This window comes from Passer montanus, unplaced genomic scaffold (assembly GCF_014805655.1).
Source record: "Passer montanus isolate IOZ18808 unplaced genomic scaffold, ASM1480565v1 scaffold10, whole genome shotgun sequence".
In the NCBI taxonomy this organism is placed as follows: Eukaryota; Metazoa; Chordata; class Aves; order Passeriformes; family Passeridae; genus Passer; species Passer montanus.
The window spans coordinates 12,551,877-12,577,974 of record NW_024356505.1 but is presented as its reverse complement, the minus strand read 5'-3'; the positions used below and the strand labels follow the sequence as shown (position 1 = coordinate 12,577,974).

The 26,098-nt window shown below is 39.7% G+C and overlaps 1 protein-coding gene across 1 annotated transcript in view; it reads right to left on the bottom strand.

The window, feature by feature from the left end:
- IGF2BP3 (insulin like growth factor 2 mRNA binding protein 3) overlaps window positions 1-26,098 on the bottom strand; it is a 111,316-nt gene that overhangs the window by 18,587 nt on the left and 66,631 nt on the right. The window contains exons 7-13 of the mRNA XM_039712965.1: window positions 24,215-24,266; window positions 24,058-24,121; window positions 15,714-15,998; window positions 13,403-13,537; window positions 12,734-12,856; window positions 10,180-10,315; window positions 8,229-8,360 (exon numbers count right to left, since the gene is read on the bottom strand). Of these exons, the coding sequence (XP_039568899.1) occupies window positions 8,229-8,360; window positions 10,180-10,315; window positions 12,734-12,856; window positions 13,403-13,537; window positions 15,714-15,998; window positions 24,058-24,121; window positions 24,215-24,266 (927 nt within the window). The remainder of the gene's footprint in view (window positions 1-8,228; window positions 8,361-10,179; window positions 10,316-12,733; window positions 12,857-13,402; window positions 13,538-15,713; window positions 15,999-24,057; window positions 24,122-24,214; window positions 24,267-26,098) is intronic.

Here is a 26,098-nt window from a genome sequence, read left to right as displayed (position 1 = left end):
TGAACTCCCTGCACCCTCCAGGCTTTTTAGCTCTACTTCAAACAGATTTAGATCCATGCTGAGAGTCTAAAGCTTTCTGCCACATTCACTGCCTGAAAAGCCAGCACCACACTCAGAAGAATTCTGTGCTGCTGAATTCAGTCAGTCAAGAAGTAGCAAAACAATTTAAAAGAAGCAACGTGTATTTTTCACTTTGATCTGAATGCTAAAGCATCACTCATATTGCCATGCATGAACTGTCCAGCCACCATCTAGCCAGGGTTTCACCTTGCCATGAGCTCCAGGTTAATCCAATCCCTTTAGTCTAACTGCTGCATTACGTGAGAAACACTCATGTCACTAGATGAACCAAGGGCATGACCCTTTCTGGGACACGCAGCCCATGGAAAGGCCATGCAACTCTAGCTCTTTTCCCCACAATTAACCAAAAAAATTGTGAGTGTCCTCTCTTCATATAGCTGAGCTGGTCCTCCCCTCTTGGTTGAAAATCTAAGAATGACCCACCCTGTCTACATTTCCATTTTGGGGACTACCACATTTTAATACCTGAAACTCAAACACAGCTGGTTCTTACACAGTGGTCAGTACCTTAAGTGAGATCATTTCACTGAAATAATTTCACTCAGTACTACTCACCTTGGCTCTCAAATTTAGTACTTTTCATCACGATCGTCTCTGAACTGGGAATCTTCTTGGTTCTACTAGAAGTCACTAAAGGGACCACGCATATCAGAAGTTTTTCCAACATGACAGCCTAGCTAGCAACACGGGAGTAAAAATCACAGAAGCAGAGAAGGAACATTTTCTGGCAGGCTGGTTATAAGGCATTTTACAAGCAGGAACTGGTTTGACATATTTCTGAAAATGGCATGAACTTTTTGTTTTTGCAAAATCTGACTGGCCACAATGCCAAAAAAAGCAATCTGCCACCTTTTATTCAGAACAGACAGCCAAAATCAGAAATCAACATAAGGAACAGATTGTGAAACTATGCAAGCAGGAATTTTGCTGGTCATTCACAAGCAGCAAGCATAGGTATTCAGTGTTGCAACACTGTATGACCACCAAAAAGTATATGTATATAAACACTTTCACTTCAAAAACCATAGCTGTGAACAGCAGTCACATGAGTACTCAAAATCCATAGAAGTTGCCCATGAAATCAGTGGCTTTGGAAGATGCAGGTACTCATCAGCTCTGGTTTATAAAGGCACTGCTCTCAGATTCCATGACAGCTGCCAGAAAAACAGGTTGTGTAAACACAAAGATCACTTATTTTTCCATCATGTTTAACAAACAAACCAGAGATGGAGCCAGATATAACAGAATGAGGACTTGACCTACTTTTGTTTCTGGCCTGAAGGAGCTCAATACACCCTAGTAACAAAATATTTGGCACCTTAAGGAATTAAATTTCCCATTCAGTTTAGCATTCAGAAGGTTTGGAGCCTGGTACTTAGGGCCTGAGAGTCTGAGATGGTCAAGGGGAACTCCAATGAAATCTTCTCATAAGAATCTAAAAGCAGGGAACCAACACAAATTCTAATTCCCTTGTTCCAAGAAACTGCAAATATCTCCACAAGTATTCAAACCTGCAGCAAAGAAGAAATCATTTTTATTTTAAAAAGCATGGATGACTAGTGATGCTATTTGCTATTATGACAACCGTAGAACCGTAAAAGAAGTTATTAAGAACAACTGGAGGCTTCCTTGAAAAACTTGAACACCTTGAAAAACTACCACTGACTTGCCAGATCTTTGTACATTATATGGTGCCAATTGCATTTTTAGTTCCCTCGCCGAGGGGTTGGTCCATCTCCAGGGGCAGAATAGTCTGACTGCTCTGGACACACATCCTAGCCAGCACAGCATGGCAGAAGCAGGAGACTTTCAGCACAGTGGGAAGACCAACCATTTTCTCCACAGGGCAAAACAATCCCACAATGTTACACACCATGAGGTAAATTTTTTAGTTGTCAAAAAAATGCATCATTAATGAATGTAAGAAATTAAGCATCAGTAAAGGTGTATTTCAAGGCACTGAGGTTACAATCTTCAAAAGAAGTCTAATTAGCAGGTAGATTTTGTCAGACAGTGCTGTTGTCCTACAGTGCCCTCCTCAAGATTGCATGTGCTACACATGTATGGTTCTAATTTCACCAATATAAAATCATTTTGTAAAAACACTGGCAAATCCTTCTTCCCCCTCAAAACCACATCCTCTTTTGGCTGCAGGACAGCTTCTCAAAAGGCATCTACTGCTTAACAAGCTGGGCAAATTAGGGCAAAGCCACTTGCAACTACACACATCATAGATGTACAGACATTACTGCCTCTGGGTAGATCAGACATAACAGTTGCACGAGCTAATCCTATCAAACCCAGACATCCAAAGGAGCCCAGCTTCACCCAGTAAGAGTCAAAGTACCTGGAAACATAGGACAGATTTTCCTCTTCCTTGTGTTTGTCATCTATGCTCAGGGCATCAAATGAAGGCCCTCAATGAAGCAATTTTTCATTTTAAATTACTTTTCTTTCCTGCCAAAAGCACAATACAGTTATTTCTTCTCTTACTTCTATTCCATATAGAAGATGTCTTCTTTACTATTATTATTTAAGAAAATGACTGGAGAGTAAAGAAGGAATCTTTCTCTTGACCACAACATCTTCTAAGGAGAAAGTTTTCCACTGGCATGTTCCTCACCTGCAACAAAAAGCTTCAAGAGATGGCAACAAAGAATAAAGGAAAGCAACCTATCAGCCTAACTGTACAAGACTTTTTTTTGTTAGCAGAAAAAGGTGGTTTGATTTCTTGGTTTTGTTTACTGTATTAAACTACCTCTTCTTTGGTTTTGTTGGTTTTAGTTTTTTTTAAAATTTTCCTTTTTCCCCCTGTCTCTTCCTAGAAGCCCATATGCATATCACATAACCTGAAAGTTTACTGTGAGGCTAAAGAAAAGGTTAGAAAGAGTGCTTTTCTGGGAAGGCACAGCTTCAAGGAGCCACAATAGGTGTCCAAAAAGGGCAGCAGAGAAAGCAGTCCCACTGCAGGCAGAGGAGCATCTCTTCACTCTAGCCAAGTTTCACAGGGCAGAAGTTCATGTATCTCTTCCGTGACCTCACAGAAGGAGAGCAGCTGGTGTGAACTTGTCTTAGGGAGAAAAGCTCTCTACTTCACACCTTATTTTATGTTTGAGTTTACCTGCCGTGAGACAGAATTAATTCTACTACCCTGTTTCAGGGCATTCAAGGGCAGGATGAGGTCTCCAAAGGTTATCCCTTCTTCCCCCATGCCCTTGAGATGCCAAATTTCAGATCCAGAGGCTGCAAAAGAAATGCAGTTGGATGTAAAATTAAACATGCAAAGTTCCAATTATAAAAGGAAGGGTGCAACCCACTTAACCCCAGTAGGTGGGCCAGGTGTATTAATTGCATGACTGTACACAGTTGGATTTCAAGATAAGGATTTCTTGTTTGTTTGGAGCTTTAAAACCTTCAGTGTTGCATGAGAACAAAATTCTATTCTTGAGAGACAAGTATGTGCATATTCTCCCCACAGTTCAGAAGACAGAAGCAACAACTCCATCAAAACAGCTTTGAGCAGTACAACACTACATCTGAAGCAGTTTGGCTGGGATACTTGTTAAAAGTACTTTTTTGGTGGCAACATATCTTCTGGAAAACACAAGCATGGATGATATTCCCTTTTGTAGGACCTTACTCTCCTCCTCACAGAAATCCCAGCACTTTGTGCAGGTGCTCAGGTCATGACATTTGTTACGAGTGACAGTGGGCAGACTAACAGAGCTCTTTGCAGCAGTGTCAGAGCTGCAACACACACAAGCATTTAAGTGCACAGCTAAGGAGAAAGATTTAAGGATAAACACAAAGTGGTGGTTTTTCCAGGCCCAAAACAGCTGGACAAGACATCAGGTACAAATAGGCACAGAAAGGCTACTGATCCTTAACATGGTCACATGAGGGCACAGATCAGTCAAAAAAAGGCCATTAGCTTGGTTGTATCACCAGGATCATTAAGAGCAAAATCATGCCCATTTGACAGTAAAAAGAATTTTTTAGCTCTTAATACTTTTAACTGAAACATTTAAGTCCTACTTTTTCCTCAAACCATAAAACATTCCAACGACTCTCACATGTTCTGATTTGTTTGTGTTTTAGGAGTCCAGGAAAAAACCAAACAGATCTTGGATTTTTGCAAGAAGAGAGAGGAACATTCAAGAACGGAAGCACAATATGCAATCCCATTGCATCCCTTTTCAGCAACTGCACAAAATGAGTGCTTTGAACAGGCAGACAGAACTTGGAATCTGCAAATGAATTATACAATTACAATATCAAGAATTGTTGCTAGCAATAGGTAAAAAACCAAGAAAATGGGTGGTTAGCCTGCCCTGGTTGTGGTGCTCAGACACAGTTAGCCACGTGCAATGCCATGTGCCCGTGTGTGTGTTTGTATTGTCACCAGACAGGTACCAAGGGCAACTTGTGCCTTCCTGTGGGGACTCCACTGCAGGACAAAGAGTAAAAGCAGCACCCAGATTATTAGTGAGACACAATCTGCATCTCATTAGATTAACTTAGCTGAGGCTTTGGTGCTGTACATCAGGGTTAACCGCCATGGAGTAAGGTCTCTGAGTCACATGGAAATCATTCTCCTGAATGTGACCCAGTCCAAGGAGCTAAATGTAAATTAGTGTTTGATAACATCACCATTCCCTAAGTTTGTGATACCACAGTGTACCTGAAGCAGCTGGAGAACAATGTTTATGCTCTTGTCAAATGTCTTAAAGGTTTGCATGAAGAGGCATAGGATGAAGCATCACACGCATGTTAACACAGCCAAACCTATTTAAATACTCAGCCCCAAGCTCCTGAGTACAGAATGTTTTAGGAACACTTGGCTCCAGCTGTGTATATGAGCATTGAGAACTGTTGCTAAGCCCTGGCACTGTAACAAAATCCTGGATCTGTCTACTGTGCAGGTTTTTCCTCTTTACACCCATGTTAAAAAAGCAGCAGCAGGAATGTGACAGATAATTGTTTCAATAATTAAGATGACACTTCAGTTTCTTTGGGAACAAGTCCTACACAAGGTCACAGCCACACCTTGTCACTTGAAAGTAGTACATATGAACCATCAACTCCATATGAAAACCCTGCTGGCAAATGCCCAAACTCATCCACCTAATTCTTCTGATCCAAGGGAGAGCCCCAGGTGAGTCCATCCCCACAATAAGGTGAAGAAAAGGTCCATACAAAGATATCACAAGAGCTTCAAACCCACCCTCAGACAGTACAGGGGTGTCCCAAGGCTCACTGTATGGCTTGCAAGCACAGGCTTCACACACTTGGATGCCAAGAGGCCCCTTGTGACAGTGTAGCTGAAACTGCTGGGGAGCACACCTTGCAGGAGACAGGAAGAGCCAGCCCTGTCAGCCCCGAGCAGAAGGCAGAATTTGCACTACACAAAAATAAGCAGGACAGAAGCAGGATACACTACTTTACACCCTGATGCCAGCAGTGTTTTCAGAAAGGATTTCCACTTTCTGAAAGGGATATCCTCAATATTCACTAACCCCTGCTCCCAAGCATAAAAGGACATGGACTGAAAACAAGGTGAAGGGACTTGGTTGTCCAAATGCTTTTGTCAAAATAAGGAGCTTGGTAAAAAATAGCTTGTAGATAAATGGACATAAAGTCTCCCTGGGAGTTCTTCATTAATTTTTCTTCTAAGACCTTCTTTCCCCAAAACCTCTTTCAGATACGCCGATTTCATTTTAGTTTTTAAATCCCTCATGAGTTCTCCTAGATCTCCCCCTGTGGTTACCTTTAGCCTTTCAAATTGTATCAATTTCTCCTTCAAAATATAACAGACTTTTTTCTCTTTCTACTTGTGAATGCCCCAATAACCAATTCAATCAGTGTCTGAAAAACTGTTCTACTGGGGAAAAAATTAGAGGAGAGTAAAGCTCAAAAGTTACAGAAAATCATACCAAACAAGACTTGAAAGTCTTAAAAATGGAAACTAATGCATCCATTAAAGGAATAGACTCATACTTTTTCTTGTGTTCTCTCCTCAGAGAGCAACAAGCTCTCCAAGTAATTTGAGGGGCTGATTCACCTGAAGCCCACAGAACCACCTGCTCTTTTCCAAATACCAACACATTTAAGTACAAACAGGTGAGATAATTCCCCTTGTTCATACATTTGCTTTAGAAGCTCTTAGTATCTGCCTCAGGGGCTGTATCAGTACCACCCCCAGCTTTCACAAAATCTGTTAAGAGTTCACCCTCCCAATCTGTGAGTTTATCCCTTCTTTCTGCATGTTAGCTTGTCACACATCTAGACTGCATGGAATGGGAGCCATTTCAGAGCACTGAGCACAAACAGAAGCTAGAGAGTTCAAACACTGGTCCTTCCAGCTGCACAGTTTCTACAATGACATTTGTTTCTCAATGCTTTTTTCCAGATGTTGCCATTATCCTATATCCAGAAACCTGGATACTGCCAGATATCTTAGCAGACCAAAAAAGGTGCATTTGGGGGGTAAAGGTGCACTAGCAACAGAGGAACAGACAGGAGTAACCACCAAATTCAGCACTGTTTAGGTGCATATTTAAAGCAAAAGGAACCACAACGGGGGAGGAAAAATTGGGAAAGAAATGAAAATAAACCAAGAGATGAACAGAACTGTGGGCTTACAGTATGAGTCTCAAGAATAGCAAAGTAGTCTGCAAGTCTGGAGTAAAATGACAGGAAAAGCCACAATTTATAATTACCAATAAAGAAAATCATAGACTTTTAACAAACCACATCTAATAACTATTAAGAAAAAAATTGAGGCAATTCGTTACCAGAGATAGCATTTTCTATAATACACTAAAGCAGAAACCTGTATTGTTTAGTTCAGTCTGCCAATCCAATTGAAGTACAGGAGGACTGTGAGGGAGAGAATTTGTCATAAAGGGAGGCTCTGCTATTGACAGTAAAATAACTGAGTGTAAACATATTTCTATTGTACCTTTCACTGAAGAACATTTTTCTGATAAAGCCACTATTATACTCAATATAGTTCATGATACATTCATAACACCAAAGTTGTTCATTCTTACAAACAATGCTACAAGAAAGCAATTTTTCCTGCTCCTTGCACAGACTCTCTTGGCTTCTTCCTCTGGGAAAAAAATATTTAGACCACAGCTACCCTTTAGTACAATATAATAGGAGTTATTTGATGAAGTTTAGTGTGTTGTGCTGCATTTTCATTTTTCTAGTTCATGAAGAGTCTCAAACTTAGCTCTCTAGATGTCACTGTTGGGCAAAGAAGGGACGAAGTCAAACTCAGCAGAGTTTGTAAAGCTCTGTCATCTACATCTTAAGGGACTTGTTAGAATTGTTTAGAAAATTCACCTTGCATTGAGTTGCTAAAAACCACCAGGGTCAGACACAGGAAAGAGATGAGAAAAACCACCTTCTCCTTGTAATGAGGTTGTCTTTTCTTGAACACAAAATACCCTCTCAGTCCAGACAGACTCTGGAGCTTTCTGGTCACCTGCTCCATAGCAAAATTCCTCATTTATGTTTACTAATCAGCACAGAATCTGAGTAGCAGTCTATTAAACTTTTTCAGGTATTTTTTAGAGAGCAAAGTGGCAAGTAAGTCACAGTTTTCTGGAGATTAATCCATACAATTTACATCCTATATATTTAGCAGTATTGCATTTCAACAGGACATTTATAAAACTGCTACATTCAAACAAACATTTCAGGTACATATAGATCCCCACTTCATGATAAGAGATCATTTCTTTTCCTTCCATATCACAAGGAATAAAATTGCAGACTAGCATTATTAATTGCCAATTCCAGCAATTTTGAAATGCTATTTTATGTGTTCTTTCTGCAATAATTCAAATTCTATATAAAATAAAATCTAACACTTTTCTAAGCAGCACTATTTTCCAGTTTCACTGAGCATTTCACTAGAAAAGCAATTAATGCCTGCTCCCAACTGCAGCCAAATGAAATAATTTTCAGTGTGCAAACAGGAAGACAGACAACATTTAGAAAAATGACAGAACACAGCTAGCAAAACACCTTGCCCAGATTTTCTGGCAAAAAAGGCAAAAAACACAGCATTCTTTTTAATTTTGAACAGCAGCATTGCAGAGATCAGTATCACCATCCAGAATCAGAGCTTCCCTTACCCCAAAAGGTGGATATGAAGCAGCAGCAGCAGCGGAGGCAACACTCACTGCGGGAGGTGGTATTCCTGAAGAAGAAGGTGGGAACAGACCCAAGGCATTCAGATTTAATCCAGGAATTAAATGTGCTTGAAGCTGAAATGGTAGAAGAGTTAAGATTTAGAGCCCTGGTTATTAACTTTGGTAAAATCCTACCTGGCATATGCTATTAACCTTTTGGGATGTTATTTTTTTAAAAAGTCATTTTCATTACCCAAAGGACTCTCATTCAAACCTGTTTCCCAGACACATGTACAGACCAACAACATTAAAAACACATAGTAGGAAAGGCAGATAGGGATCACTTGATACAGCTTAGTCATCAAAACACATTTAAAATTTTACAGCAATTCAGATAATAGTACTATTTACATTCAGAGTGAACAAATGTATCAGTAGTTTATACTAAACTACTTTTATACTAGAAAGACAGCCCTGTAGAACGAGAGAAAGATCATGCACAAAGACCTGCTTTTCTTACACTGGGGGATATATATGTGACACTATCACCCCATCCTCCCTCTCCTGCAAAAGATGAAGTGAGATACCTCCAGCAATTGCTGGGAAAGGATTAACTATAAAGTTGCATGTCCCTTGTTTGACCACACCTGAGAAAACTGGCATCATCACGTGGTAGGAAGCATTTGTTGTCTGATACAAAACTTGTCAGCACCCTTTTCCAGATTATTACTCAAAAGCATGAATATGCTTTAGAAATATTTCAGCTAGAGAGACAGATGTTATCTCAGGCCACTAAGATAAGTCAATCACAAGACACCAAAAAACCTCAAAACTTCACTACCTCACAAACTACCTTAATAATCACTACAAACTAACCTCAAAATCTATATTGTAACAGAGGTAGTTTTTTTACTTTCCATACATTTGTCAAATAGCAATACAGTCTCTAACTCACCCTATGTTCCTGCTTGTTATAGGAAACACAAATGCACCACTATCGAATACTTTGCTCCTCACGAGCACCTCATGTACTGCAATTTGCTTTGTGGGGAAGGCAGGGGGGAAAAGTGAGGAGAATATTCACTTGATAGGATAAGCATGAATAACAGACATTTCTAAAAAGTCAGGACTACTGTAAACTGAAAAAATATTTTCATTCTAACTCTAGACCATAAGATTTGGAAACACATGCACATACAATGCTTTTCCTAACTACCAAAAATCTCAATCATTTCTCAATATGCATTAGTAATACTTTGGCAAACTAATGAGGTATGTTGTTTTCATTATATAATCACCAATCATCTTCAAATTGCTAAATGCCTTTATCACCTATATCAAGAAAAAAACTTAATAAGATCTTCTTAAATTAAATAATTAAAAACAGTAGAGATCTTTCTTCCGTACATTATTGTGCTATTTATGTGATGAGACTGAATCACTACTTTAAAAAACATGCAAGCCAGAGCACATAAGCCACAACAGCATAAACACACCCTGCTTCAGGTTCTTGCAACAAGAAAAAAGTTAAATGCTCATTAATTTTCTCAGTCTAAATAAAGTTCTCAGTTCCCCCACTCAAAAATAAACCAGAAAAATCTTCCATTAAAATAGCACGCATAAATAAATAACAAAAAGGCTTGCCCACACTCCCACAAATAAATGAGGCAACAGAAAGGCTGCAACAGAAAATCTGATGTGATATTAAGACAAAAAAAAAAATCATCATGAGAGGAGTGAGACAGGGCACAGGCTGCCCAGAAGTACTATGGGTTTTCTATCCATGGAAATGTTAAGGAGAAAAAAAGTCCCTACACAACCTGGTTTAACTTTGAAGTGTGGCCTACATGGAGCAAACCCACTGCTGGGCCAGGCAACCTTCCAGGGTCCCTCACACCTAAAATCCCTCTGTGGTTTTAGTCGCAGAAAGAGCCCACACCCTAAGGAAACTCACATTCATAGCAGCAATATCATTTTCATAGGACTCCCTGATTTTCTTCATGATTTCTTCCTCAGCCTTGGCACAAGTTTCAATACTGCCTTTAACTGTAATGGTCCTTTCCGGATTATAGAGTGTCAAGTCCTGCAATCTGCAAACGACACAGAAGCACAGTTAATTAGCAAACAAAGAAAATAATCCAGATTTATTATTTGAGTGCAACAACATCCAAGCATGTCGAATTTGCCCTCCAAAGAGTGTAGTATCAATTCATAACAGGGCTCAAATACAGTCCTCAGATAAGCTGGGGAAACTCTGTCCTCATGGGAAACACAACAAAACCCTCACAGAGAGGTTTGGCATGGGGTGGCTGGGACATTTTTAGGTGCTGCAAAAAACAAAGCCACCATCCCATGCATGGACACACAGAGCTGCTGCAGGGCAGTGCAGAAACGTCCCCCTTCACATCCACACCAGCACTACCAGCAGGGAGAAGGCTTCAGACACTCATTCTAGACACCCCTGAAACACACCATAAATCATTATTTCCTTGAGAACTACAGTGTATTCCTTAAGGAAACTGGAGAAAAGCCCAGCCTCAGTGAAACTGCAGGAGAGCCTCCAAGCCCTCAAAATGGGGAAAAGAAAAGCTGTGTGCAAGTCAACATTTGCTGCTCATCACCAGCATCTCCTCAGGGAAAATGAAAGGGTGACAGCACTAAACCAGTGCTCTATTTGGCAACAAATGCTAACCCAGTGTGATCACATGGATTAAACACGCTGGGAAGCCGTGGCATAGCCACGTACTGAGGAAAGGTAAAGGGGTGAAGACCAGTCCAGAGCACGATGCAGGCGTGAGGAAGCCCGTGCAGGAAGGAGAGGAAGCAGCACACAAGGCCTTGCCTTCCTGCACAGCAGGCACTGTGGCAGCCTGCACCGCTCAGCCAAGCAGTGGCAGGCACAGAACACACCCACGAAGCACTCCTTAACTCTCCGGTGCATGAGCACTGAAGTACTGCATCAGGAAGGAAAGTGTTGGGAAACATCCCAGAGAAGAGAGGAAACGCTTTCCCAAACCAGCTGCCTTACTATAAATTTATGGACAAGCTTACCAAAAAGCCACAATGAAGAGATCATGCAAAAGACTTGTTAGAAACAGCAAAATCAATGGGCATATATGCTCTCATTTTTGTATTGATTACACCAGATGACTTCAGGGGGCTATTTTAGGCATAGTATGACAAATACAATCTTGAGGCCAAGATTTTAATGCAAATATACCTTTAACTCGCTAAATTAAAAAATACTCTGCAGCTATTTACAGACAATGTGTTATTTGTGTCATCATCAATAAAGACAAGTGGATTTCATGGAATGAAGACCATTTTTTCATGTACTCTGTACACATTTTTTCCCCTTTTAGCATTAACAATCTGTTTACTGTTTGCAGACAAAATATTTAGCAAACACAATCAGGACAGCATGCTAGCCTTACAAAATCTATTCTTGAAGCACACTTATTTAGGTGTTTTTTCTCTATTTGTTTCTCTTCCTCAGACTAATTCCATAAGCACTTACACACCTTTAAGGAAGGCCTCAGGTGCTTTCATCCAAATTTGTTTTCCTCTTTTTGAAGAGCCACATTTACTCCCAGCTTCCTTGTCCTCATTTGAGCTATTTCCTGCACTACTTTTCTTGTCTCCTGCATGTATTCACACCTCTTCATACATCTTCATGTGTCTTCCAAACCTTTTCCCTTTCCTACAGCCTGTAAGCCTAATTCTCACCCTTCCTGGCTAAAGCCAAATCCAGGATGCCTTCAAATGCTTGGAAGTTCATGCCAGAGCATTCATTATTCAGAACAGGAGGTTCTCTGAAGATATTACTCCAGGGTAGAACTACTATTGACTGCCAAGCTTCTATAGAGATGTTAATCTAATCAGTGATTTACAGATTTCCAGTAAAGGTGAAAACTCCTGTTTAATCTCAGCTAAATTTGAACAGGTCTCAATTACCCTCACAAACTCAGACTGAAAAAGTTATTACTTTGCAGCAGACTAGCCAACATAGTGTAATTTGGCTGTTAAGTGTTCAAGTGGGACAAAACTTCTACTGGAGATAACCTTTTCAGTATTTATTTGCTCTATTTCTTTCCTTCTAGTCCAAAAATTTAATATATACTGGAAACTAAAACATCAGTAATTTCACTCATTTTCACACATAGCTCAGAACTGAACCAGACTTATAGTTTCAAACACTCATCATTACATATGGTATAATATGTTAAAAACAACTGACACTTAAAATATAGTCTAACAAAAGCTACACATAACCTACGTTATTTTTAACTTACTCTTGACTGAGTTTACAATGAAGACTCACTGTTTACATAAAATTTAACTGATCTTAAGTAACAGTTTAATTTATATGCTGGAAAGGCCTCTGAAGGGCTGTTATCTCAACCTTCAACACACAGAATATTTTTCTAAAAACTCTGTATCTGAAGGTCTCACAGCAGCATTGCTGCCATTTGACATGTCACCAAAAGATTAGGCCACCAAAAACTTACGGCGATATTGTGATTTTAGTATCTGTGTCCTGTTCAATTTTCTTCAGGTTTCTTCCTTCCTTGCCAATAAGTCGGCCGACAAAGTTGTTGTGTGCCAGTATCTTCAAAGGAATTTCTTCTGTGCTGTAATGGAAGTTATACCTAGTGAGACTTTTGGAGACCACAGTACAAGCTTTTATGCATGTCATGCATGAATTCAATTTTCATTGAAATATCCACAACTGGATGCAGAATAAGTCAAGGAGCAATGGGCTTTCCAGCACTATCACCTATAGCTTAACTGCAACACACCTTCAACTACATAAAGCTCAGACTGAAGTAACCAGAGCTCTTGGAAAGGAAGGAATATATCTTCAAGCTTTTAGTGAGGGCTCACAACTTGTTATGCTCGCTCAAACTAGAAGCTATCAGTTGCTCAAGAAACTTCCATATTTGCTCCTGTTCACCTCAAAATCAGAGCCAGACAACAACTGAAATCACAGAAGCATGCTGGGGCTAATTAAGCAAATAGACTGTCCTGAAAGGTAAAATATCTCAGTTCTTTACCTACTTAGATATGGATAACAGCAAATATTCACTTGTTAACAGCTTTAAAGACTACATCTTTAAATGGAGCCAGTGAGAATTCAGAATTTTTAATGCTTCCACAATGAAATGCTTTTTACTTACAATTTAGTATCTTGAGCTTCCTTTTGCATGATCTCCATAATAATTTTACAAGCTGTTGAGCAGCCTTCAGGAGTTGAGTGGATGGTAATTGGTTTCTCAGCAGCACCTGCATTCTCTTTACGATGAATATCAATTCTTGAAAGAAAGAAAAACACTAACTGTAACCACACACTCTATGGTAAACCTTATGTATTTCCAACTGTCATAAAACTAACTTATTTTGAGCTAACAGTGACTACATATTAGTAGTTTAACTTTGAAAAGCTTATGACTATTTAAACATACCCTAAATACAAATTTGTGTGTTATGAAGAGCCTCTCCTATCTTGATTTTACATGCTAAAACCCACCTTTGTGGACACTGGGATCTCCTTTTCTCAGTAAATTCCCATCAAGGTGTTGAGGGGTGTTGTTGGACAGAAAATTTGGTACACCCCTGAAGACAACATCTCAAGCTTTCCCAGTGCCCCATCTCCAGCCCCACTGCTCCACTCAATGACTGTGCAGCTGCAGGACAGTGAGGCTTTGTCCCACCTTGTTTTAAATACATCAGCAGCAGAATTTCCTAGCACTCCTCTGCTAGCAAGTAGCATGGTAGTACTTTGCATCCATCCACAAGACTAGTTTCTTATTCTTTTCCAGCCTGATTTTATCCTGAAATTACCTTTACTGTACCCTCTACCACCCGGAAACTACTAGCTTTGTTCTACAACAGGTTTATGCAGCTCTAAGAATTTAACAAATTTAGTTATGACCTGCATAAAGACAATGCTTTGGATATTACTTTTACCTGCCAATAACTGCAGCTCACATATTCTTTCCACCTCTGTTTGTTTTTGCCCCTCTTCCACATGTAACAGCTGTTTTCTAACTGAAACAACCATGCTGCTTTTCAAGAAGCCCCTTTATTTTTGCAATTCTTTCAAGTATTGAAAACTCATTTTGTTTCACAATGCAGGATTTTCCAAGAAACCCATCTTAGCAATCCTTGGTGGAAACGAAAGTAGATGAAATTTCCTTTTTTTTAATCCCAAACCAATGAAAACATCATTCTCAAAGTCACGTATCTGTAAAGTTAGCAACCTGCAATTATTTCTGCTCTACCCACCCTTCTTCTAGATATAAAAGCTTTCCTTATGCCAATATTCCAGGATTTTTACAGTCCAAGAATTAAATGTTTTATATATCACCTGAAAAATTGGTTACCCATAGAAAAATTACACCCAAGTCCTGTCAGGACACCACAAATCTCTTAAACCTGTGTTGTTAAACATGCTAAATAGTCTCCTGGGTTACATCGTGCTAATGAGAGGTTGGAAGGAGCATCATGATAATCCTGGGTTTGGGGAGGGGGGTAAGTCTGTTTAGTGGGAGTTGAGGTGTAATTAAAGAGGAGTCCCTTGTCCTCATTAACTACTCTCAAAACTGAGGCTCCCAACCTCCCTCATTCCAATCACACACAGCTCATTCCCAGGCCCTCTCTGCTACAGCTGCAGAGCTGGGGTCTCCTACAGTGGGCTGCTGAAGGCAGCATTTTAATTCTCTGCTTTTAGGGGTATCCAGGAAAAATTCTTGGAATAAGAACCCCCACCTCCCTCTGCATCTGTGCTGAGCTCTTCCTTGTGGGTAGGATTTAACACACACTGGAAACAATCTCTTCCAGCGTCTCTAGACCCCAGTGCTCTAAGCTTCTTAGGTCACTTAGCAGCTTGCTTTTTGCCTCCCGTGCATTTCCTTAATCTGTGTTTCGGTGTGGTCTGCAACTTGATAGCAACAAATGTATTTTCCAGAAACAGAGGGGTGTAAGGTGTAAGAAGTAGTGAGGAGAGATAAAAAGGTTCTTTGCTTAGGGCTTTCCCCTCACATCTTGAATCGACAACATTTGAATTGACAAATCCTAAAAATGCCCTAATCAAACTAAAACTAGAATAAACACTTGAAGTACAATTGGGACACTTGGGTACATCACCACACTGACTGTAGGTCCCCCAGAACAACACATTACAGCTCTTTCAGGTTCACTTTTTGTGCCAGACCCATATTAGTACATCTGTAAGCAAAACTCTCCAACAGAGTACCATCCTGCTAGCTCTCCTCTTTTCGAGAGGAATAAAAAATTCAGCTAGTATTTGAACACGTATCAAGGACAGAATCCAGTGCTTAAATAAATATTGCAAAATATTTCGTGTTCTGTTATCTTAATTTGCTCTCTGACCACTCAGATTAGTAATGAAGTTTTACAAACTCCTCTTTACACAAGAAGTGATGACACAACATTGAAGCTATTAATCAGTTTTGTAAAATAACTTACTTGGACTGTGTCTGCTTGGTGATGTTTCTGATTGTTGCTCCTTCTTTCCCGATAATGGCTCCTACAAACTGTGTGGGAACCAGCATCCGCAGAGGAACGTCCGACTGTGGTTTCTGCCGAGTGGTTGCGCCGGGTGACCCTTGCCTGGGAGGACCCCTCTGGCCAAATCCACGTCTTCCCTGGGGGTGTTGCTGTGGAGGTTGCTGGGCTGCCATCTCATCAGGGATGTATGCAACTTTCAAGGAATAGTTTTCAAGCTGAAACCCGTTCAGTTTTTCTATTGCTCTGTTTATTTGGAAAGGGGAGGAGAGAGGAGATTAAAAAAAGTCCCACGAGCACATGCAGGTCCGTATGAAATGACAATTTTCAGACAGACTTCTGTCCTTTCTTACTTGCGTGGTGAAACTAAAAACACATTCCAAGATGAAAAGTTACATTTGAGATTCTTCAGCCAAGATTTTGATTACACAAAGTCACTGTATTAAGAACTACAAGTTAGCTCTTGCTTGTTCTGGGCTTCTATGCACTTTAAAGGTTTTGCTGGTCCAACCCTATCAGCAAAACCTCACAGGAGACAGAGCTTATACACTCAAAAGCATTCTTTTGCCTGATTTAATTTAAATCAATTTCCCAAATAGAATTAAAGCTGCACCAGAGGGAAAACTTTTTAGCTGCTATCACAGCACCTTCATTAGGGTTTTTGCCAGCACAGCTATTTGGCTGGAGCTTTCACAATAACTGATATAGCTGTGACAGGAATGAAAAAAACCATTTTTATGAAAGAAGAGAGCACCTTCACCTCAGCAGGAAAGGAAACACTCAAAGCCAGTCAATGGCACCTGAAATGCCCCTTAGACTGCAACAGCACATTGCAACTTCCTAATTAGTCATGTTGTAGGTAGGTTTAAAAGTTAACAAGGAAATTAAAGCCCCATGTCTATGTTAAACTCTCCATGAAAGTGAAGTTGTTAGAAAGCATTTAAAATGTTGTTTCAACTTCTCTTGTTCTTTTAGTTAAGCATCACAGAGTGATAATGCCCAAATACACCCTCTCACCATGGTCCCTCATGCTGAAAACCTCCTGGTCACTCAGCATTCCCTCTGCTCTGTCCCTCTTTCTAACCAAGGACAAGTCTAAAGGTGCTCTTAGGTCTCCTCTTCACAGGAGCAGAACAACTCAACTCAAAAATGACAGATTTACAGAAGGTAGAATACCTTCCACTCACAAACAGAATAGAGTCAATAAGACTAAATAGCTAGCAAACAGTAGGGACAACTAAGCTACATGCAACACATTGGTAAACCAGTGGTATAAAATAAACACATTTGCCCCAAAAAGGCATGTCAAGTTTTGCTACAACATTACTAGTACCAGTACTACAACTATTATTACAAACATTACTATTCAGATTATCAGCAATATATTGATCACTGAAATATGCACTGTAGTTTATAAATGCCAAACTTAATATTGGACCAAAGATTAGTGACAGATTTTTCTTTAGAAAAAAATTTAAATTAAAGGCCATAGTGGGAGGGAGGGAGTCTCCATCTTTTATTAAAGAACTCAGCAATATTTTCATTAAAAAGCTCCAACAACCACACGCTTTGGAAGAAGGCTTCTGAATTCAGAAACTTAACCCAGCTCCTCCATTCATGCACATTTGCAGGACACTGCTGCCAGTTTACCAAACATTAGCCTCAGTAACACTTTTATGCCTGCCTCTACTGCAGAGATAAAGGATGAAGAGAGCCAATTGCCTACATTTTCAAGGGCAGCAAGTGAAAAATACTATTTGTCTCCTGGGTGTCCCATTTGACAGTCTGGGTCACAAGCAGCTGTTGAAGCCCAGTTAAGAAGTGGTATTTGGATACCAAGGATAACAGGTCCCTCATATCCCTGGGGTTGAGCCAGCATCCTCAAAATACTCCAGTCTGACAGTAAAGAGCTTATGAGAAAAGAAGTAATTTGTGTCTTTGGAACAATGTTTAATAAGGGCTGATAATAAATAAGGCCCAAGGCAATGCCAATGAACAAAGAAAGCAAAATATTGAATAACTGATCACTGTTCATTAAATACTTCCGTTAACCAAATGAGACACAGGTCCTTTGGGAATTGCCAGGAGTGTAATTACTCCCATAATAGAAGAATCCTTTAGAGTAAGTGGCAAACGAGCTGGATTAAAATTTGGTGAGGTTATTTCAGAGCTGACATTTTTAATCTTTTACTCCATGGACTTTGAAGAACATTTTATTACACAATAAAACATGTTTACAAAACAGGAAGAGCAGTGAGCAGACTAGTGAAACTTGTGTTTCTATGGATTTGTCTCGATTTTTAATTTCTGCATAGATTTCCAATGTCTGAAAGGCATTTCACTCAAGTCTCTCTCTCTGGACATCCTACTTGGAAAAGGGGTCTGAGACCTTTCCTTTTTATACACCCTGAACATGCTAATTTCTTGTTCATTGCAAATATCCATGACCTCTGTTTCTAGGTTGAGTTTCACTAAAATCAACCAGAAAGCTGAATTTCTACGGGGAAGGGAAACGGCACTGCCAGACCATCCAGTTGCACAAGCCCTGTTTCTCTTGGACTCAAACATCGAGATGCTGGAGAGATAAACACCAACAATTTTGCAAATGTGCTGATAGGCTCCAGATTAACGTCCATCCCAACTCATTTCCCTCCACACGTTCATTTGACAAGTTCAGACATTGCTTCTTTCCCAAAATGCGTCAGCCTCCTCTGGCTTTAAAACATCTTTGACCAGAATCCCAGCATCAACAAAAAACCTGACAGTAAATCAGTGCAACAGACTTCTCACTCTTCCTTAGAAGTGGTTGGGCAAGGAAAGACTAGGCTTATTGTTTGTAACCAGGCTTCATACCTATCATGCTTTCACAAAAAACACTTTACAGCAACAAGTATGTGTATATCCTCACACATACATATACACATATATGTGCACCATACCTTTCCTAGAAAGAAGGTTGGAATTTTTCTTCTTAATAACAATTTATAAATTGCTAAATGGTTACATATGTCTATAAGTACCTTAAATTCAAAGAAAACTGAGAAAAGTTCATTTGCCATTGTGGAAAATTAATTATGTCAGTAGTGAACAATCTCTGGCCACCAAAGCCATATGATGACATGGAAAAATAACACACTAATTCACCCTGTGAGTCACTGAGTTCTCCATATTTTACAGCCTGACTTGTTGTATAATTTGACTTATTCAAATGATGGGAAGTCAAAAGAAGAATCAGTAATTAAATACTGATCTCTCAAGCCTTTTGTGGAACTGATGTTTCCTGGGTACGTGGTTCCATATTCTACACCCATTTGAGTACACACAGTGGAATGCCAAGATAACATTTGCAGTGGATGTAGCACATACACTGTTCTAGTGCATTTCTTACAGAGAGAAAAAAAAACAAAACAACTTTTGAAAGGTCCCTTTGGCTGTTAATTCTGGCCTTCACATTCCAATATTTCACAATTGTTCCTAGGCTTTTAAAATCCTGTCATACGCTTTTCTTCAGCTGTTCTGGACTAATTTTTATCAATTTTGTGGCACAAAACATAGGGCTAGAATTAGGCAATATGATGATTCAGCAGCCCTTCAACACCATAACAAGCTCAATTTTAGAGGCATCTAGGCACTGCTTTGGGGGCTGGAGACAGATATGGAAGAAAACCCAGGAAGAGAAGCGGTTAAGAACTGTCTTCTAGATGGATGCAAAATTCCTGTAGAACAGCATCTAGGACAGCACTTGCTATCAGGAGAGCCAGCCTTGCTCTCACAGGAATGCTGAGCCTCAGCTGAAAGCAAGTGACCAGCTTGTCACAGCACTAGGGGCATCTGGTTTAGGCAAAGCTATTGTCATTGCTACAGTCCACCAAACAGCTTACACTGAGCTCCTTCTGTAAAGCACATACTCCTCTCATGACTTGAGAGCTCCAGAACACAGCAACTCCACCTCTGTCCTCCCACAAAGACCTCTGCCTTCCCAAGTGCTGGGAGAGTCTCCTTCCACGAGCATAAGCTAATAAAGACCACCCAGACTACATCTGTCAGGGAGCACTGCTGAAACAACCCGCAAAACATCTTTTACACAGAGGCTAAAAGCCTAAAAACTCACTCAGTGAAGACAAAGATGGAGAAAAATTCAGTTACCTGTCCCATTAAGAGGTGTCCTCCTCCCTGAAGTCATCCTTCAAAATTTACATTTAGTAAAAATGGAAAATGCTTCCATTTGACATACCAGCGAGACCTGGTACACAGAACTCTTTTAGCATAGTTCTGAATTTTTAAATAAAATGAATTCATTAAGAGACTGCAGCAACTACTGTCTATGCACTGATAAGATGGATAGCAGCCTGGCTTATGTTCATGTGACACCTGCTCAGAAGCAAGAGTTCCTCATAAAAATGAAACCTTTAAACAAATATTCTGTAAATTAGTCACCTGAGTTTTTCCCATCAAAACGACATCTCACCACTGTCCTTTCATGAGCTCCCTGCAAGAGGATGCTCATCCAGCCTTCTTCTCCCTTTTAATGCTAGTGCAGGTTAGACACCCTAGATAAATTATTACAGGAGAAGCACAGTCTTGTGCTGGAAATCATTCTTCCACTGATAGCATGATGACACTAAGCAATAGAAGGAGAACATATTTCACTCCCACATGTGGCTTTTACACACACCACTTTTTTCATCCCTGAACAGATACAATTGCATATGAAAAGACATACATGGCACATTTTCTTTAGCATAATAATTTTTTTTTACATTAAATAAAAATATAGGTTTCACCAGGACTTCTGAAAACAAAGCCAAAACAAAACCTAAGCTTATAATACACCACTGAATTTTCAGTATTATCATTCCTATGGCAACATTAGCCCTGTCCCACAATGGCATGTAAAAGTATTAGTTATGTGAACCCTCATTCATTCAAGGACACATGTTGTGCACACACACACAGATGTGTGAAAAGGTAATAAAAATTACCCTTTATTGAAAGGGTAATAAAAATTTTTTGCAAGTATTCTGGTTAAGAGGTGGACTAGTGGACTTTCAAAATCCTGGGTAGAGCTAAATCTTGTAGCATGTACTTCTCATACAGACTGGAATCTTTGTGGGAGGGAAAGAGAAGGTACAACTTTTAAAGACAGCACCCATAATTTAGGTGGCAGCACATCACAAGGACACAGCCAGCATGTCCTGCTGGTTGCCATAAGGACAGCTATCAGGAGAAGGGGCCTTGTCTTTTGGCAAGCATGTCCCAAGCTGCCTCAGCACCTGCTGGTTGGGCTCTGCAGGGTGAACCACAGGCTCCAGGCTCTGTCCCTCACTCTCTCTCCTCTCTTCCAAATATTCCACAACCCACCACAACATTCTATCATTGCCCATGCCACAGCAGTGCACACACTCTGTAGAGCCCTCTCCAGTTTCTGGGAAGGAGAGCAGCAGAGGCAATTTGAGAGCTGGAGCAAATCCCTCCTGCTCCCAAGTGCTTGCAGGAGAGGAGAGGAGGGATGTGGTGTCAGACCTGGTAGTACAGCCTTCTCTTTGCTACTCACAGTCCTAGAGAGCAAAGGGTGGCTTTCCAAGGCCCACACATTGTTCTGCACACCCCTCCACAATGCTCCTGGGCTGCCAAAAAGTACCTGATCTGCCATGCTGGCTCCCTGGCTCTGGGGTCACATAAGCAGCATCCTGTTTTTCCTGACAAGACAGGCTGTGTCTCTCCAGCCAGGAAAGGGGCATCACCACGACAGATCAAAGACACAGACCTCTGTCCCAACTAGAAGTCAGGAACTCTGCACATCTCAGATTTTGTGTGCTGTGTGCTCTAAGACTGCTTTCTCAAAAAGACTGCAGCAATCCTCAGTGCTTTCATTTTCCAAGTTAATTTTGGATGGAGACCTGAATTGAACATGCCACAACTGTAGTACCAGCCTAGAGGAAAAAACCTCTGCCACAACTACTTAGATTTGCAAGACAGAAGGCAGCTCAGCTTCCCAGCTGGGTGGAACCACAAGTTTTTTTTCAAAAGTACTGTCCTCCAAGCAATGCATACCACACTTGCTTAGAACTGCTTATCAAATGTATCTCCAGATTGTGTTACAGCACCTTCACCACACACTGCCAGTGCACACTCCAACAGTCATGGCAATGCTGTACAGATATCCAGCAGGGAAGTAGCCAACTTTGCATGCTCTGTCAGCCAACACTACTGTGAGGTTAGTGTGTGCACTGCAAAAAGTACAGCAGAGGTGCAGTTAGTACTAGGGACCCACTGAATGTGGCAGCACAGAAATCTTCACGTCGTGGTGTCTGATCCAAAAGCCATGGCAAAGAGCACCATTTACCCTAAAGAGCTGAATTCCAAACTACAAAGCTTGTTACCAGCTGCTGACTCTTTATCAAAAGCTGTTTAGGGTTGCAAAGTCAATTCTTGTTACTGCACGTCCTTCACAGGATGACCAGCACTGCCTTTATCAGCTATCAGCACTTGCACGCTGCTCACTCTCCACTGCCATCCCCCCCAGCCAGTTCCAAGCAGCAAAGCTAGGTCAGGTCTGGGAAAACCATTTCACTGAAACAGCACTGCAGTCACTGTGGAAAACCCACACACATGCAGGTCCTGTAGTGAGCCTTCATTCCAATTCCTCACAGTTTTTTTCCCCTAAAAATACTTTATCTAGACACTTCTCCTAGGGGTTTCTAAACAGTTGCAAAGTCATCTCCCAAACTCATTCTGTGCTAACATTTTTTTGTACAGAATATGGACTCATCTGCTTAGAACATCTGTGTCATGTGAAACCATTCACAGATGTAAGTCAGTGCTCCTCCACTTTCCCTACCTGCTCCAAGGAACCAAACTGCCATCATTCAACCTGTACTGCTTCAGCTCCCCTACAACATCCATACTGCATGCCAGTTTGCCTGCCTGCTTCAAACTCAAGAGGTTCTCAGTGTCATGGTTTCTTATGAAAAAGCAAAAACTGTCTTAGACACTTCTTTGCAGTCTTTGCTTATGCCAGCATTTCCTTGGGATCCACCTTAAAATTTAGCACTTAAAGTTGGGGAAGAAACTGGTTTTTTTGTCTTCAGAAGGGAGTGCACAAGTCTGGGAACCCACATCACAGATGACAGCTCAAAAAATATATTATACTTCTTTCCATGGTATTTTTAGTACTTCCTTATACTTTCAAAGGAGAAACTGGCACGTGCAGTATTAGTCTGTAACATTGCACAGTAAGTTTCTTCAGAACTAGAAATACAGCCTTTCTTAACTGCTATGCAACAGAAGTAAAAGCAACAGAAGAACCTGAAGAGCTTGTTAGAACAATTCAGGTTTTGGGAAAAGTTAAACAGTGAATTCAAGGAAAACATTGCTTCCTTCAGCTCCAGCATACACAGGAGATGCCACTGACACAAGTTTCCCATCACATTTGTTTATAATACATTTACAAGTAACCTAATGCTTTGAAAGATTAAATACATGTGTCGCATTCAAGTTACGCACAGATGATAATTACTTAATTATATGTACAAATATTATTTCATTTGTAATTTTGAATTAATGCATACCATAAGCACACTCTGCATCTTAGATGCTGGTTTTAGTTTGCCACAAGGTGGCAGAAATTTCAAAGTTAAAATGGAAAGATCATTGTAGGCTATTCCATGAGTTTGGTTCTGTTCAACCTGCTATCATTAGAAAGAGAGGAAGTTTATGTCACCAGGTTAAAACTTATGAACCACACAAGTCCTCTTTTTGTGGTAGAGAAGCAAAATTAAACCTTTAGCATGGTACATAATACAGATTTTTTAAAAGGAAAATTGTGCACAAAATTATTAAGTAAAACATTTTTAAATTTTAAATATCTAGATTAAAAGTTCTCAATTACAGAAGATGTAGGCAAGCATAAAATAAGTGGCCTAAATTTTAAAAATACCAAATAAATAATTTTGGGTATACAGGTTACACCTTTTGTGTGCTTAAAAGCAGCATTACATTTTCTAATAAAAAAGCCCTGTATTCTGGTTAGCAGCTACCCTCTTTCTTTTTTTCCAGTTATTTTTGCTATGATGGTTTGTTAAGAAACAGACACAAAACAATGAACACTGCAAGAGTGTTCACTTTTTATCAAAATGAAATAAAAGCTGATTAAAAAAATTGTTAAAGTGAATTACACCATACTTTCTTAAAAGTCAAGTCTTAATTTACTGTTAAAATGGCGATGTGATTAGAAGCAGTCTCATATAAAGTCACAACATGAAATGCAAGTTAGATGACAGAAAAAACTAAATAAGATACTTACTGTCTAGCCTGGTCCTTATTGCCATATGTTACATTTACAACTGCAGTCTCCGTGTCAGTGTTCACTAGAAAGCAAAATGCAACAGAAGGAGGATAAGTTCAGTGTGCACTCACTTCCCACTACAAATTTAAAAGCAAATTGAGAGTAGAAACAGTACCTTGCTCACAGTTCTCCACAGTTCCATACTGAGCTAACAAACTATCCAGCACCTATAAGAGGTAAAAGAAATTACAGGTTTAAATTTCAAAGCAGATTAACAAAACAAAAAAGCCTCTAAAAACCACCAAAATTTTTTAAATTATTGTAGGAAAATATAGATCATTTAAGACAGCCATTCCAATAGAGAAGAAATTATTATCCCAGGAAGAATAAGCATACATTGCTTGTTTTCTCTCACATCAGGAAATCTGCATTTAAAAGTCCATTAATGTGAAAATACAAAGTATAACTTCAGGAAGACACACTGCACTCTATATTCCAAACTTTGAAAATAAACCTTCAATAAAAATAAACCTTCAAAAAAAAATCACCTGTTCTCACAGTGGGCTAAAGCAAAGACAGAAAAAATAGACAACAGCAAATCCAAAATAAAACTTTCTCCATGTATTCCAAGAACACATATCTAACTTTGTCCCTGTTTGGAGTTATTAGGGTTTTTCCTCCCAACACATTTAGGTTGTACGTAAGTGTTATTCTCTTCCTAAGTGGAGAATTATCTGTGCAGAAAATGTAACAAGAATAACCAGCATGTGAAGAGCTGTTTCACAATTATTTGGCAGATTTCTCAAAGATCACCATTCCAGAGGAACCACTCACAACAATATCTTCATCATTATTTGAAAGTCACAATTAATTTTTCCTTCAGTAGAAAGCTAGGAAGAAACAGGTAAATGTATGTGACAAAGGGCAAAAGAAATCTAAATTAAGTAGTTGTATTTCACATGGTTTTATTCTTGTCAAATGGAGGATGAAGAAAGGGGAAATACACAAGCTTCTGGGGAAAAAATCAAGGTGTCAGTATTCCAGTAAAAGCATTAACACACCCACAGTTGTACCACATCTAAAATTCACATGGTATAGAGTTTATTTTCTTCCTAGTGAGAAATAATATTGCAGAAAATGGTGACTCTGGCAGTAACTAGCACAGACACAAATGCAGCACCGTGGTGTATTGCATCCTAACGTTTTTTCTCAAATTTAACTGATGCTGGAAAAGTTCACAATTTACACCAAGAAGTGAAAAAGTAAGCTTGCACTCCCTTCTGTAAAAAAAATTACATTTCTTCAGCTAATCTCTTAAGGGGAAATGTAAGTAAGAAAGGGAGGAAACCCCTTTGGGAAAGGAAGAAAACAAGGAAGCAAAGATAAAAGGAAGGCAGTAGGCATAAAAAAGCATCTGTGCCACTTCCCGTTGCAGTACACTTCCCTTTGCCATAACCAGCAATCAAGTGTGCACAAAACCCCAGTCTCTAAAAATGTAAAATTCAGAGTACATCTTCATGAGATTAAAATTCCTAAATTATAATCTATCAATCTACCACACACTTTTACTGCAATGTAAAAGACATTTCTAAGATAAACTATAGTTTATATGCCAAACCTGAAGACAACTTCCATCAGCGCAGTTTCCACTCTTTACCACCCACTAAAGTTTAAACTGCACATAGATGTTTCAAAGGTGACATTTCAAACCAGGTATTTAAAAAGCAATTCAGTGTTCACCAAGTTTGAGCAATGCATTACTGCTTCTAACTGCAGAATTCCCCCGTCTTTCTTGTAGAGACTCTAGTAAGTTTTCTTGGCAAGAGTTTTGTTTTCATAGACAAGTTGTTAATTGTCCTCTCATTCTACAAGTAGAGATTAGCCTAGTCTGAGAGTTTCCCTTTTCAATCCCCTAAAAAATATTTTTTCTGCTGCTCCTCGAATCTGACAATTGGAATCTAAGCGAATGTTTGCTCTGAAATTTGCTAAATATTACTGAAGCAGAGATGCTCCAGGGCATTAAAATAAATTAAAAGTCTCTGGAAGACCCTTTTAAGAC